Here is a 14,927-nt window from a genome sequence, read left to right on the forward strand (position 1 = left end):
TGGTGAAGAATTCTGCCTGCCAATGCAGGAGACCCAGGTTCAATCCCTGGGTCGGGAAGATCCCCTGGAGGAGAAAGTGGCAACCCACTCCAGTATTCTTGCCTAGAGAATCCCAAGGACAGAGGAGCCTGGCGGGCTACGGTCCGTGGGGTCTCAAAGAGTCGGACACGACCGAGCAACTAACACTTTCACTTCCTCTAAGCGAGGCACAGAAGTCCTTGTTACTATCAAATCGTAGCTGCCTTCAGTGGCTTTAGCTGCAGCAGTGACGGAAAGGCGGGCTTGCACACTTGCTTCTCCAACTCTGTATTCCTGATCCGGTGAGGAATGACCTATGAGGCACAGAGCCCACGCTCTCCCTTTCCATACTGCTAGAAAGGGGCCTGTTACTGCTCGGGGTTACCTGAACAGTAACTCACCACCGGAGCTCACTCACCAAGAAAACAGCACTTTCCAAGTTGACCTCGCATTAGCAGGGGAAGTATCACACCCACTCTAGTTTTGCTTTATTGTCAACCCTCCAGTAATTGTAATCAAAGGAAAAGCATTTTAATTTTCACTATTTTAACTCCCGTTACCCATAAATCCTGCGGGCTGGACATCCCGAGTCTGAGGGGGCTGCCCGGCTTGGGAGTTTCCCCCAGGCTCAGGTCCAGGCTCGAGCCGGGCCACAGACACGTGCGCCCTGGCTGCCCTGGGGTGGCGACACGAGCGCCGCGGCGCGAGGGGGTGGCAAATCCCACCGGCCAAGAGTAAAGACGAGAAAAGGAGATAAGAGATCGAGGAATGGAGCGGGGAGAAGAGGCACTGGACTGGACGCGGCGCGGGTGTCCCAGGGGGCGCGGGGTCCTCTTACCTCCGCAGGCGTCCGCGCAGCAGGACAGCAGTAGCAGCAGCAGGAGCGGGGACCCAGCGGCCACATGTCCCGCGGGCGGCTCGGGGCGACGGCTCGCGGCTCGCAGCATCCCGGGACCCTGCGCTGCACCTGCCGCGCACTCCGAGCAGTGCTCCAGTCGAGCTTCTGCGTCCCCGGCTCGCTGTTCTCCCGGCTCCGCGTCCAGACCGACCGCCCCACGCGCTGCCAACTTTTAAATCTCGCGGACACGTGAGCCGAGGCGGCTAGGTCCCCGCGCGCGCGTCACCTCCCGCCCCCGGCCTTCTCGCGTCACTCCCAACCCGCCCCACCCCGCACCCCATGCACGAGTTTCTGACTCAAGGTACCACGCATCTTTCACCCTCCTCGCCCTAGGGTCTCTGGAATGGAGGATCATGGAATTAAAACGAAGCATGTCCGTTCCTTTCTTTGGAAGCACTGAAGGGGAGCCGGAGGGGAATGCAAACCAGGCGGCCAGAAGAGGCTGGTATCCCGGCTTTTAAACTTGATGGTGGTGATGCTCTGCCAGAGACGACCCCTCTGCACCCTCCCCGGAAAGCCTTCTCTGCCCCACCCGACTGTGCGGCACCTCTTGTCCAGAGCTCCAGAAGCCACCTCGGTGCAAGCACCTCTGTTCTGTTGCCCTGTTCATCCCCAGCTCCTGGTACACGCCCAGGGAATCTTAGAGCAGTACTGGCTCATGGTGGATAGTTAGTCGCCCGACTCTTTGTGACCTCATGGACTGCAGCCCACCAGTCTCCTCTGTCCATGGAATTTTCCAGACAAGAATACTGGAGTGGGCTGCCATTTCCTTCTCCAGGGGATCTTCCCAACTCAGGGATCGAAACTGGGCCTCCTGCACTGCAGACAGATTGTTTACCAACTGAGCCACCAGGGAAGGTGGTGCTGTGCTTAGTCGTTCAATCACGACTCTTTGCCACCCCATGGACTGTAGCTCGCCAGGCTCCTCTGTCCATGGGGATTCTCCAGGCAAGAATACTGGAGTGGGTTGCCATGCCTCCTCCAGGGGATCTTGCCAACCCAAGGATCGAACCCAGGTCTCCCACATTGCCAGCAGATTCTTTACCCTCTAAGGCACCAGGGATGGTGTTCCCCAAATTCCTATCAGGTCTGAGATCTTTTAGGGGATAGCAGTTGTCTGTTAAAGACAGTTAAAAAAAAAAACAAAAGGACTGCTGAGGCTTGACCACATGGACCTTTCTAACAGTTCTGGAAGGTCTCTGACTCTCCCGTGGAATTGCAAGCCTTAAGGTAATACCTCCCTTTCTGTGCATTTCTCCTGCTGTCACTTCCTAGCAGTTGCAGTCTGATTTCCAGAGTGACCTGACTTCTACTATCCCTCTCCACAGTTTCCTTCCTAGGGGGAAATATCCATGAATCAGCCTTCTCCAGCACACTAGCTGATGTGGTTTTAATTTCCTCTTCCAGAAACAAGGAAGAGGGATCTTATTTGACCTCCTTTTGAAAGGAACTCTGAGGGAAGGGTAGAAAAGGAAATACAATAACATTTCTTAAGGAACATCTTTGTATCAGGCCCCTTCCCATGCTATGTATTTAATATTCATGGCATCTCGGGGATGTGAAAGTACTTTATTATGATTCTCATTTGATGAGCTTAGAGATATTAAACAATCCACCCAAGGATATCAGGCTTCCCTTGTGGCTCAGCTGGTAAAGAATCCGCCTGCAATGTGGGAGAGCTGGGTTCGATCCCTGGGTTGGGAAAATCCCCTGGAGAGGGGAAAGGCCACCCACTCCAGTATTCTGGCCTGGAGAATTCCATGAACTGTATAGTCCATGGGGTCACAAGAGTCGGACATGACCAAGCGACTTAAAAAAATATATAAAGATATCAGCATGTGAGGGAGCCACTGGTCATTCTACTCTGTAAAGATGCTTCTCTCCTAAATCAGGGATTTTAATGTATCAGACATGCACTGTACAGTCCACTACAGGCAAGGCATGTCCTTAAGGATACATTTACTAGTCTTCCTAAAGGAAATTACAGTTTGATAAAGGACCCCAAATCTATATCAAATAGCTGTATTACAAGGCCACTGGGATAGTGCTCTGTCATAAATACAGAGAGGCAAGAGAGTAACCCTGATAGAGTGAAAAAGTAATGCCTACACTTTAAAGTTCTTTATATCCAAGAAACACGTGAGCAAGGCCAGATTATATAGAGTCTGGTCCAGGTTCAAAGATAGATGAGAATAGATTTAAGGTTGCATGTGCTTTTATTTATTCCCAAAGTAGTGAAAAAGCATTAAGAGTACAGAGGATGTAAATGAAGTAAGGATGTGGGTGGGTGGAGGGGGCTCTGGTTTCCCACTGCCTTCCTTGTATCTCCTGGACGCACACTGAAAGATCACTAGTCTTGGCTGCCTTCGGGGGTGAGATGTCAATGAAAACAGAGAAGCCTGAAATAGTGGGCTTGATGTTTTTCAATACTTCTAGAGGTCAGGAAAAGAAATGACTCATGTATGACAAGTTTTTTCTGCATGAATCAGGCTGCTCTGGATGTTCTGGTACATGGCCCTTGGTACATGTATGCAAGAGTTTTCTGAATTATATAGCTAGCAATAATGTTATTAGGTCATAGGTCCAGGTAAACTATGGATTGTTTTCAAATGCATTGTATCAATTTATACATCAACAGAGGACAAGATGGTTGGATGGCATCACTGACCCAATGGACATGAGTTTGAGCAAGCTCCGTGAGATGGTGAAGGACAGGGAAGCCTGGTGTGCTGCAGTCGATGGGGTTGCAAAGAGTCGGACACGACTGAGCAACTGAAAAAGAACAACACCCCACCAGCAGTGCATGAAGCTTCCATTGCTGCACATTCTTGAAAAAACCTTTGCCATACAGGTGGGGGTGGCATCTCATTGTGGATTTAATTTGCAATTCCCACTACTAATGAGGTTGAATATCTTTTCACAAAGGTATTGGCCATCATTGTTTTCTCTTCAGTGAATTGTCCTTTATCTCTTTTCCATTCTTCCCCTTTGGGTTGTTAGGTTTTTCTTACCCATTATAGAAATGCTTTATGCATCTGGAGCATTTGTTGGTTAATTGTGTGGCAATTCTTTCCTCCCTACTTATGACTTTTCCTTTACTCAGTATATATGAGTTGTTATTTTTGAAGAAATGCTTTTTAAAAGTCTTGTAGTCAAATGAACATGCTATTGTGTGACTTGGATGATAAGAGAAAATAGATGGGGGAATGAAGGAAAATAGACACTTTCCTAAGAGCAAAGGTACGGGTCGGGGGCTGGAGGGCATTCCACAATTGACTAAATGGAAGAAAGCCGATTCCCAAGGTCCCCTTTTGTCCAAGTATTCCAAAGAAGCTAGATTCCACATCTCTACAGTAGAGGCTTAACAATTTTCTTAGCATTCTGATCTGTATTTCGATTGAGCTTATACATCAGTATGTACCACCAGGTATAGTGCAGCATCTAAAGCATTCCTCCTTACTCCATTCAAGACTGAAAGTTTGATTCTTGGTTCCAGGCTGATTCCTCTCACCTATTTCTCTCTTGCAAATTGGCAACTGGATTTTGCTTTTTGTTTATAATCTATAAGAATGAAGGCTCAATTATATGATGGCCCTACAAACTACTGAGACCTGCTAGCTTGTGACTGGGGTATCTAGAAAAGTCATCATGGAGAGCATTAGGAAGGGGAGGATGGCTGAATGTCAAGAGAATGGGAGAATCAACAACAGATGGAAACTCAGGCAGGCAGGAGTTGGCAAAGTCTAGTAACAGGTAAAGAGATCCAGCTTTAGGAGCTGAGAAAAGGGGCACGATCTGGAAGATTTAGGAGTTCTAGGCAAGATAGCCATGCATTCCTTCAAATATTAATTGAGCACCTTCTAGGCTCCATTTTAGAAGCTTGGGATACAGCGGTAACTAAGTTAAAGTCTTTGCCTTCATGGAGTTATAGGCTTTCAAGGAGAGGCAGATAATAAGCAAGTAAATAAATGAAACAATTTCAGATGGTAGTGAATGCTATAGAGAAATTAAAACAGAGTAATGATATGATAGACGGTGACTGGGAGCTGGGAAAAAGACACTTGACGCAGGATCATCTAGGGTAGCCATTTGAAGGGATGATATGGGAAGCCTGAAAGATAAGAAACCAATCATGGAACGATCTATGAAAAAAAGAGTTCCAGGCAAAGGGACTATCACATGCAAAGGCCCTAAGGCAAAAACGGAAAGAAAAGCCAAGCCTGAAATGACCCAGGAGCAGAAGGAAGCCAATGGAACTGGTACAGAACTGTTAGAGTAAGTGCAGTATGTGGGGCTGATATTTGAAGTAGGCAAGGTAGGGTCCTGATCAGTGAAAGGTTTTGGAGACCATGAGAAGTGAGACAGCAAAAGAGACACAGATGTATAGAACAGTCTTTTGGACTCTGTGGGAGAGAGGGCAGGGGATGATTTGGGAGAATGGCATTGAAAGATGTATAATATCATATAAGAAACGAATCACCAGTCCAGGTTCGATGCAGGGTACAGGAAGCTTGGGGCTGGTGCACTGGGATGACCCAGAGGGATGGTATGAGGAGGGAGGTGGGAGGGGGGTTCAGGATTGGGAACACGTGTATACGCGTGGCGGATTCATGTTGATGTATGGTAAAACCAATACAATATTGTAAAGTAAAAAAAAAAAATTGTTCTCTAAGTAAAATAGAAAGCCTTTAGAGGATTCTAAGTAGAGGAGTGAGGTGATTTGATTTACATTTGAAGAGCATCATCCTGGCTTTCGTGGAGAACAAGCTGTAGGGGATCCCAGTAGAGGCAGGGAGAACACTGTAGAAATCCACACCAGAGCCAGAAAATTGGATGCAGTACTGAGGTGTTCTACAACATGGAGGAACACTGAAAAGATTATGCTAAGTGGAGAAAGACACAAAAGGCTACATACGGTATGATTCCATTTATACATAATATCCAGAAGAGGCAACTCCATACAGACAGAAAATAGACAAGTTTCCAGGGGCTGGGGAGAGAAAAGAGGGGCTGCTAATAAGTATGGAGGATTCCTTTTGCAAGAGGTTTCCTTTTAAAGGTGATGAAAATGTTCTGGAGTAAGACAGTGGAGATGTGAATATACTAAAAATCATTGAATTTATACTTTAAAAGGGTGCATTTTATGGTATGTTAATTACATCTAAAATTTTTTTCTTTTAAAAAAGGAAGAAGTCCAGGTCAGAAACAATGTTGGTGGCAGTCTTTGCAATTTAGCAAAAGAAATATTTGTCTATTTTTGGCATGAAATATCCAAAATTTGCTATTTAATACCCGGATGTTCTTGATAACTATGACACCCCCTCTCAAACTTTGTGAAGCCATTCACCTAAGACATGTCCGTATCAATGACCATGCTATAGTCACTAACTATAACGTCTTTCAGGGAGGAAAATACTTCATAAAACCCAGATGGAGAATGTTGGTCTTTATAGTCACTTTGATATAACTGTTACCTATGAATAGCATCAATATATAAATAATTGCAAGTGGATACTATTTGTGAAATAATGATGATCTGTTCTCAGTGATTAGCAGGATACTCACTCATTCATTCAGCAAGTATTTATTAAGCCAGTATCCGCTGTAAGATTTATAGACTAACAAAATATTAAAAATTCTGTTTCCTGTTTTAGCTCTTCTAAGACCACCTGCACCCTGTCATGCATCTTCCCAATTTTGTTATTTATTTCTTATGTGCATGCAGGATGATCTATTTAGAAATACCACCATGATTCCAAATTTGAAATTTAAAGAAAAGTTTTTGCTTAAGGGTACCTAATCTAAAAAGTAAAGTTCTGCTGAGGTTATAGTAGTTAAAAGCAAACTACTCCAGGGACTTCCCTGGAGGTCCAGTGGTTAGGACGTCACCTTCCAACACAGGTGGTGCTGATTCCATCCCTGGTTGGGGACCTAAGGTCTTGCATGCCTTGAGGCCAAAACACCAAAACATAAATCATAAGCAATATTATAACAAGTTCAATAAAGACTTTTAAAATGATCCATATGAAAAGCAAGCTATTAATACTTCAAGGACTCAGTTCAGCCTGTGGTCTCTTAAGTAGAGTTCTGGGCAGAAGCCAATTGTGGAGCTACAGAGCTTGGGTTCAAAGGGAGAAGTCATTTGTGGCAACTGCAGGAAAATAGACCAAATGATTGCGGGTCTGTTTGCTTCTGAAGATGAGTATCTATTACTTAGTGACAAGGATACTTTTCAGCTTTTTCTACAAACATCTTTGGTATCTGGATGAAACTTTCAGTTTACAACTGCATTTGCCTTCGCTTTGAACAATAATATTTCATAGATTTTATGGTAACTCCAATAATCCCAACTATTCTTTTTCCCATCTATGTCTTCAAGCGAGGTAGCTATCAACCTCTCTGCTTTCAGGAAAATCTCCTGATTCAGAGCAACTTTTCAATGCACAACACTGTACTGAGAAATCAACCCAGAAGAAACACGCTTCTAAAAGATAACAAAAGAATAATGAATACAAGAAATGGAGGACCACAGATCAAATACGTCCATGTTTCTTAGGACTTTCTGTTGTAGGATTATTAACTTTGCCCTGATGAAGATGTAGCAGCTCATAAAATTTAAGAAATACAACATGATCCTTTACAGGGGAGGGAAACGTTTCTTCTTTTCTCAAATTACTTGATAAAATTTATTTTAAACAGTTTACAGAAATAATGGGCAACATTAATAAAAGCCCTTTCACCCAAGGTTGCTTTTCAGGTTCATCCAATGCACAAAGTGACTGTGATGTAGACTGCTGCTGCTGCTGCTGCTAAGTTGCTTCAGTCGTGTCCGACTCTGTGCGACCCCAGAGATGGCAGCCCACCAGGCTCCCCGGTCCCTGGGACTCCCCAGGCAAGAACACTGGAGTGGGTTGCCATTTCCTTCTCCAATGCATGAAAGTGAAAAGTGAAAGTGGAGTCGCTCAGTCGTGTCCGACTCTGTGCGACCCCAGAGATGGCAGCCCACCAGGCTCCCCCGTCCCTGGGATTCTCCAGGCAAGAACACTGGAGTGGGGTGCCATTGCCTTCTCCAATGCGTGAAAATGAAAAGTGAAAGTGAAGTCGCTCAGTCGTGTCCAACCCTCAGCGACTCCATGGACTGCAGCCTTCCAGGCTCCTCCATCCATGGGACTAGTGGTGAATAATAGCTTTGTATGTCCAAGAGACATTTTTGCTAATGTCTTTGCAAAAGAAACTAGATTTCATATCTTCTGTCTCCTACATTTAGGAGGATGTGGGTGGAGACAAAATCAGTGAATTCTCTTAGTACGGGCCAGAGAAGGTTGACATGCAGCCTGAAAGCAGCATAGATTTTTCTTAGAGAGGCTTTAGAGATAAATTCCTTTTGAGAAAAGTTATAAGAGAATTTTTTAAAAAGCAAAAAGTCAATAACTTTTTGCAGTTACATTGACACCTACAAGGCTAGATTTTCACATGATAGATGTTCCGAGGGGAAAGCCATTATAGAAGGCAGCACCATTATTGCTAATTTGAAACATGATGTTAAAAAAAAAATTTCAGTCCGTGGAAGGCAGAATCGTTCTTTGTTCCTTAAATTGCAATTAAAATATTAATACATACTAATGAAAGATCTATTAGATTTTCTTCACGTGTTTATGCATCACATCATGGCAAAGCTGGCAGCAAAACAAATATTTCCTGACATATGAAGCTGTATAAAAATGGAAACTTAAATTAAATGACAGCCATAAAAACACAAGGATAGCTAAAGTAAAATTTATTATTTCTATACAATAAGTTGTACAACCATTTCTTATCATAGACTGGTTTTTCAGTCTATTTTAAAAAGAATCAAAATATTACATTTTCTAAAGACATCTGTATTTATGAAAAATGCATAATTTCTCTACATAGATAAGTTAAAATTTTTTTACTGCACTTCATCAAAGGTAATTGAAAAAAATGAAAAGAAAAATTGATATTATTTGATCTTCTGAAAAATGCTAAAGTAAAATAATCAAGAGAGACCTGGAATGAGTTTCTGAATATAAAAACAAGTGACATTTCAGTTAGTATCATAAAAGGAGTAGTCACTACTCATTTTATCTCTAGTTTCTCAAATAATTTTAGCTCTGATTTTTTAAGCAGACCATAGAGATACGAAATTCTCAAAGGTGTATATGGATGTATGTCATGTTGCTCTAAATTAAATACTAGATGATATTATTTTTAGAAATTTAAGATATTTCTGAGAAGAATAAAATGAGTCAATGTTGAGTAGTCTATTCTCCTTGTTCATCTGTGAGGTGATCGAATACCCTTCTCCTCAAAAATATATCGCAGGTCCTTTTTCCTATCTTTTCACTCATTAGATATGTAAGCTAGTTTCAATCTTGAATCTCAGCCCAAATTTGAGCTTTTAAACAGCTTAAAAGGAAAAAGCAGAAGTAGACAAGATAAGTTTAGAGAAAACTGAAAATTAGGCCAAACAAAATTAGGGCCATCATTGCCTTAACTCAGTGTGTTTTCAAGCAAATCAACCCTGATGTTCTCATCACAACATCTATATGTTTAATGGTTTAACTACCAACACTTGATGTGGTATAAATGGCGATATCCCTTATAACAATATCAGAGTGAGAAAGCGATCTTTCTCTGTACAAGGCATTGCTTAGAACCTTCCTGGGTTGTATTTCCTATTTTGTCCTAATTAGTGTGGGAGACTCAAGAATCTGGAATTTATAAAGAAAAGAGTCAATAGATAATGGTAGAAAATAAACATAGAAATGCTGTTGAAAACTGGTATTATCTAATGAGGAGAGCAAGAGTTCTTAGGGTCAGTAGGACCTCATGATTGAGAGCTTGAGCAGTGGAGCTGGACAGTCTGACTCTGAATCAGGGAGTACCACCTACTAGCTGAAAGACAGGGTGATTATCAACCTTTGAAAGATTCAGTTTTGATTATTTGTAAAATGTGAGGTGAAAGTCACTCAGTTGTGTCTGACTCTTTGCAACCCCATAGACTATACAGTCCATGGAATTGTCCAGGCCACAATCCTGGAGTGGGTAGCCTTTCCCTTCTCCAGGGGATCTTCCCAACCCAGGGATTGAACCCAGATCTCCTGCATTGCAGGCAGATTCTTTACCAGCTGAACCACAAGGGAAGCCTATTTGTAAAATAGGAGTGTGTAATTTTTTTCCTGTATAACGTCCCTTCCTTTGGAAAACCACTCCTTTTGCTGTAAGAATCTCACATGATTCAAGGATTTATCCCTGCCTTTGCCTCAGAGCTATGGCAAAGGCTATGTCTCTCTCTGTGAGTCTGACATATGAGGATTATGTGGGTTACCATATGCAGAGAAGCTATTCAGTTTTCATTCCAAGCCCAAAGAAGGACAATGCCAAAGAATGTTCAAACCACCCCACAACTGTGCTCATTTCACATGCTAGCAAGGTAATGCTCAAAATCCTTCAAGTTAGGCTTCAGCAGTACATGAACTGAGAACTTCCAGATGTACAAGTTGGATTTAGAAAAGGCAGAGGAACCAGAGATCAAATTGAGGAATTTTGCTGTCTCATAGAGAAAGGAAGGAAATTCTAGGAAAACATCTACTCTTGCTTCATTGACTATGCTAAAGCCTTTGACTGGATCACAACAAACTGGAAAATTCTGCAAGAGATGGGAATACCAGAACACCTTACCTGCCTCCTGAGAAACCTGTATTCAGATCAAGAAGCAACAGTTAGAACCAGACATGAAACAATGGACTGGCTCCAAATTGGGAAAGAAGAGCATTGAGGCTGTTGTCACCTTGCCTATTTAACTTATGAGGACATCATGAGAAACGCTGGGCTGGATGAAGCACAAGTTGGAATCAAGATTGTCGGAAGAAATATGAATAACCTCAGATATGTAGATGACACCACCCTAATGGCAGAATGCCTAGAGGAACTAAAGAGACTCTAGATGAAGATGAAAGAGGAGAGTGCTTAAAACTCAACATTCAGAAAACTAAGATCATGGCATCTGGTCCCATCACTTCATGGCAAATAGATGGGGAAACAATGGAAACAGTGAAACAGACTTCATTTTCTTGGGCTCCAAAATCACTGTGGATGGTGATTGCAGCCATGAAATTGCTTGCTCCTTGGAAAAAAAGCTATGACAAATTTAGTGTATTAAAAAGCAGACACATTACTTTGCTGACAAAGGTCCATCTAGTTAAAGCTATGGTTTTTTCAGTAGTCATGTACGGATGTGAGAGTTGGACTATAAAGAAGGCTGAGCACCGAAGAATTGATGCTTTTGAACTGTGATGTTGGAGAAGACTCTTGAGAGTCCCTTGGACAACAAGGAGATCAAACCAGTCAATCCTAAAGGAAATCAACCCTGAATATTCACTGGAAGGACTGGTGCTGAAGCTGTAGCTCCAATATTTTGGCGACCTGATGTGAAGAGTTGACTGACTGGAAACAACTCTGATGCTGGGAAAGATTGAGGGCAACAGGAGGAGAAGGGGATGACAGAGAATGAGATGATTGGATGGCATCACCGACTCAATGGACATGAGTTTGAGCAAACTCTGGGAGATAGTAAAGGACAGGGAAGCCTGGCATGCTGCAGGCTATAGGGTCTCAAAGAGTCAGACATGACTGAGAGACTGAACAACAAAAGCGATGAGAAGTGGAGAGCCAGGGGAAGAGAGAGAGATGAAAATTGTTATACATATTGAGATTTGGCTAGGCCTGAAGCCAGGTCCAGGCTTTGATGGAGTTAAGTAAATCAAAAATTTCCAATTAACCTTAAAAGCTTCTGCACATCAAAGGAAACTATTAGCAAGGTGAAAAGACAGCCTTCAGAATGGGAGAAAATAATAGCAAATGAAGCAACAGACAAACAACTAATCTCAAAAATATACAAGCAACTCCTACAGCTCAACTCCAGAAAAATAAATGACCCAATCAAAAAATGGGCCAAAGAACTAAATAGACATTTCTCCAAAGAAGACATACAGATGGCTAACAAACACATGAAAAGATGCTCAACATCACTCATTATCAGAGAAATGCAAATCAAAACCACTATGAGGTACCATTTCACGCCAATCAGAATGGCTGCGATCCAAAAGTCTACAAGTAATAAATGCTGGAGAGGGTGTGGAGAAAAAGGGAACCCTCTTACACTATTGGTGGGAATGCAAACTAGTACAGCCACTATGGAGAACAGTGTGGAGATTCCTTAAAAAACTGGAACTAGAACTGCCTTATGATCCAGCAATCCCACTGCTGGGCATACACACTGAGGAAACCAGAAGGGAAAGAGACACATGTACCCCAATGTTCATCACAGCACTGTTTATAATAGCCAGGACATGGAAGCAACCTAGATGTCCATCAGCAGATGAATGGATAAAGAAAGCAGTGGTACATATACACAATGGAGTATTACTCAGCCATTAAAAAGAATACATTTGAAGCAGTTCTAATGAGGTGGATGAAACTGGAGCCTATTATACAGAGTGAAGTAAGCCAGAAAGAAAAACACCAATACAGTATACTAACGCATATATATGGAATTTAGAAAGATGGTAACAATAACCCTGTATACGAGACAGCAAAAGAGACACTGATGTATAGAACAGTCTTATGGACTCTGTGGGAGAGGGAGAGGGTGGGAAGATTTGGGAGAATGGCATTGAAACATGTAAAATATCATGTATGAAAAGAGTTGCCAGTCCAGGTTCAATGCATGATACTGGATGCTTGGGGCTGGTGCACTGGGACGACCCAGAGGGATGGTATGGGGAGGGAGGAGGGAGGAGGGTTCAGGATGGGGAACACATGTATACCTGTGGCGGATTCATTTTGATATTTGGCAAAACTAATACAATTTTGTAAAGTTTAAAAAAAAAAAACTTTCCATTTTTCTTTTAAGTTGGGATTCTTACATTTGCAACAGGAGAGGCACAAAATAAGTGCACAAGAAGTTTTACTATGTTGGCAATGATTAACAAGTGGAGGTGAAAGAAAAACTGTTTAATAGAAGAGACAATTTTGAAAACTTTAAAGTTTTACTGCATTTTTGTGTATTCCATAGTGAATAGTGGCAATGCCTGGAATAGGAAGAACAGACACAAGAGAGATGAGAATTAATTTATGCATGAAACTTCCAAGATCTAGACCTACCAATTTTTCAGGAAGGTGGAAGGAGGAGACAGGACGAATTATTATTATTACAATGGCTTTTGGGTTTTTTTTTTTTTTACCACCCAGACTTTTTATTTAACATACAACTCAAGCTCTCAAACTTTTTTATTTTGAAATAATTACAGATTCACAAGAAGTTGCCAATTTACAGAGAAGTGCTATGGGTTCTTTGCTTATTTTCTCCCAAAAGTAGTACCTTGTAGTGTGAGTGTATGTATATGTGTGTGTGTGTGTGTGTGCTCAGTTGTATCCAACTCTTTGTGATCCCATGGGCTACAGCCTGCCAGGCTCCTCTGTCCATAGAGTTTTCCAGGCAAGAATACTGGAGTGAGTTGCCAGTCCCTTCTCCAGCAGATCTTCCTGACCCAGGGATTGAACCCATGTCTCTTGCATCTCCTGCATTGGCGGGCGGATTCTTTACTGTTGAGCCACCTGGGAAGCCAATAGATCAATATCAAAATCAGGCGAGTGACATTGGTACGATCCATAGAGCTGATTCAGATTCCATCAGTTTTAAGTGCATTTGTGTGTGTGTGTGTGTGTGTGTGTGTGTAGTTCTATGCAATTTTATCAAATGCACAGATTCTTGTAACCACCATCACAGTCAAGACACAGAACAATTCCATCATCACAAAGCTCCCTGTTCTGCCCTTTTTTATCCATAATCACCCCCTCATCTCTAACCCCAGGAGTCATCTGTTTTTCCTATTCTTTGTTATTTTAAGAATGTTACATAAATGGAATCATATACTACACCTTTTGAGAATGACTTTTTTCCCCCACTCAGCATAATTTCCTGAAGATCCATTCAAATTGTTATATGCTTCAGTGGGTTGTTCCCTTTTATTATATTACATCCGCCAGCAGAAGGGCATCCAAGTTTTGTCTATTGTGAAAAAAGCTGTTATGAATATTTGTGTACAGTTTTTGTGTTGACATAAGTTTTCACTTCTGTGGGATACGTGCCTTAGAGTGCAATTGCTGAGTCATATGGTAAGTGTTTATTTAATTTTATAAGAGACTGACAAACTATTTCCCAGCGTGGTGGTACCACATTACTTTCCCTTCAGCAAACAGTGATCCAGTTTCTCTGTATTCTTTTCAGCATCTGATGTGATCATTACTTTTTTTATCTTAGCCCTTCTGATGGGTGTATGATGATATCTTGAGGGTTTAATTTGCACTTCCTTAGTAGCTATTAATATTGTGTATCTTTTCATTTGCTTATTTGCCATCTGTATGTCCTTGGCAATGAAATGTATGTTAATGTCTTATGCCCATTTTCTTTCTTTTTTTTTTAGGGTTTTGAAAATATTTATTTATTTGGCTGTTTCAGGTCTTAGCTGTGGCACAGGAATCTTTGTTGCATCATGAGGGATCTTCTTTTTTTCTCTCTCTTTTTTTAATATAACCATTTTCTAATTAAATTGAGTTTTAAAAGCTCTTTCTGTATTCTAAATACAAGGCCATACATTGAATAAATAATTCACAAACATTTTCTTTGTTTGGAGCTTGGCTTTTCATCCTTCTCATAAAGAGCAAATTAAAAAATTTTTTTTTTGCCTGGAGAATCCCACGGACAGAGGAACCTGGCAGGCTACAGTCCATGGGGTCTCACAGAGTCAGACATGACTAAGTGATTGAGCACGCATGCAGAATATTTTAATTTTTATTAAAAATTTTATCGAGGTATAGTTGATGGACAATATTATATAAGTTTCAGGTATATAACCTATTGGTTCACAATTTTCAAAGGTTATACTTCACTTAGAGTTACAATAAAATATTGGCTACCTACCCTGTG

The 14,927-nt window shown here is 41.9% G+C and overlaps 1 protein-coding gene across 2 annotated transcripts in view; it reads right to left on the reverse strand.

Annotated features, from left to right (window-relative positions):
* Window positions 1-1,804, reverse strand: part of NMU (neuromedin U) — a 34,250-nt gene extending 32,446 nt beyond the window's left edge. The window contains exon 1 of one of the 2 annotated variants that reach the window (XM_061420207.1): window positions 857-1,804. In XM_061420207.1, the coding sequence (XP_061276191.1) occupies window positions 857-965 (109 nt within the window). In that variant the 5' untranslated portion in view covers window positions 966-1,804. The remainder of the gene's footprint in view (window positions 1-856) is intronic. The other variant, XM_061420206.1, reaches the window with a different exon arrangement.
* Window positions 1,805-14,927: the final 13,123 nt, after the last annotated feature.

Source organism: Bos javanicus, chromosome 6, assembly GCF_032452875.1.
Source record: "Bos javanicus breed banteng chromosome 6, ARS-OSU_banteng_1.0, whole genome shotgun sequence".
Taxonomy (NCBI): domain Eukaryota; kingdom Metazoa; phylum Chordata; class Mammalia; order Artiodactyla; family Bovidae; genus Bos; species Bos javanicus.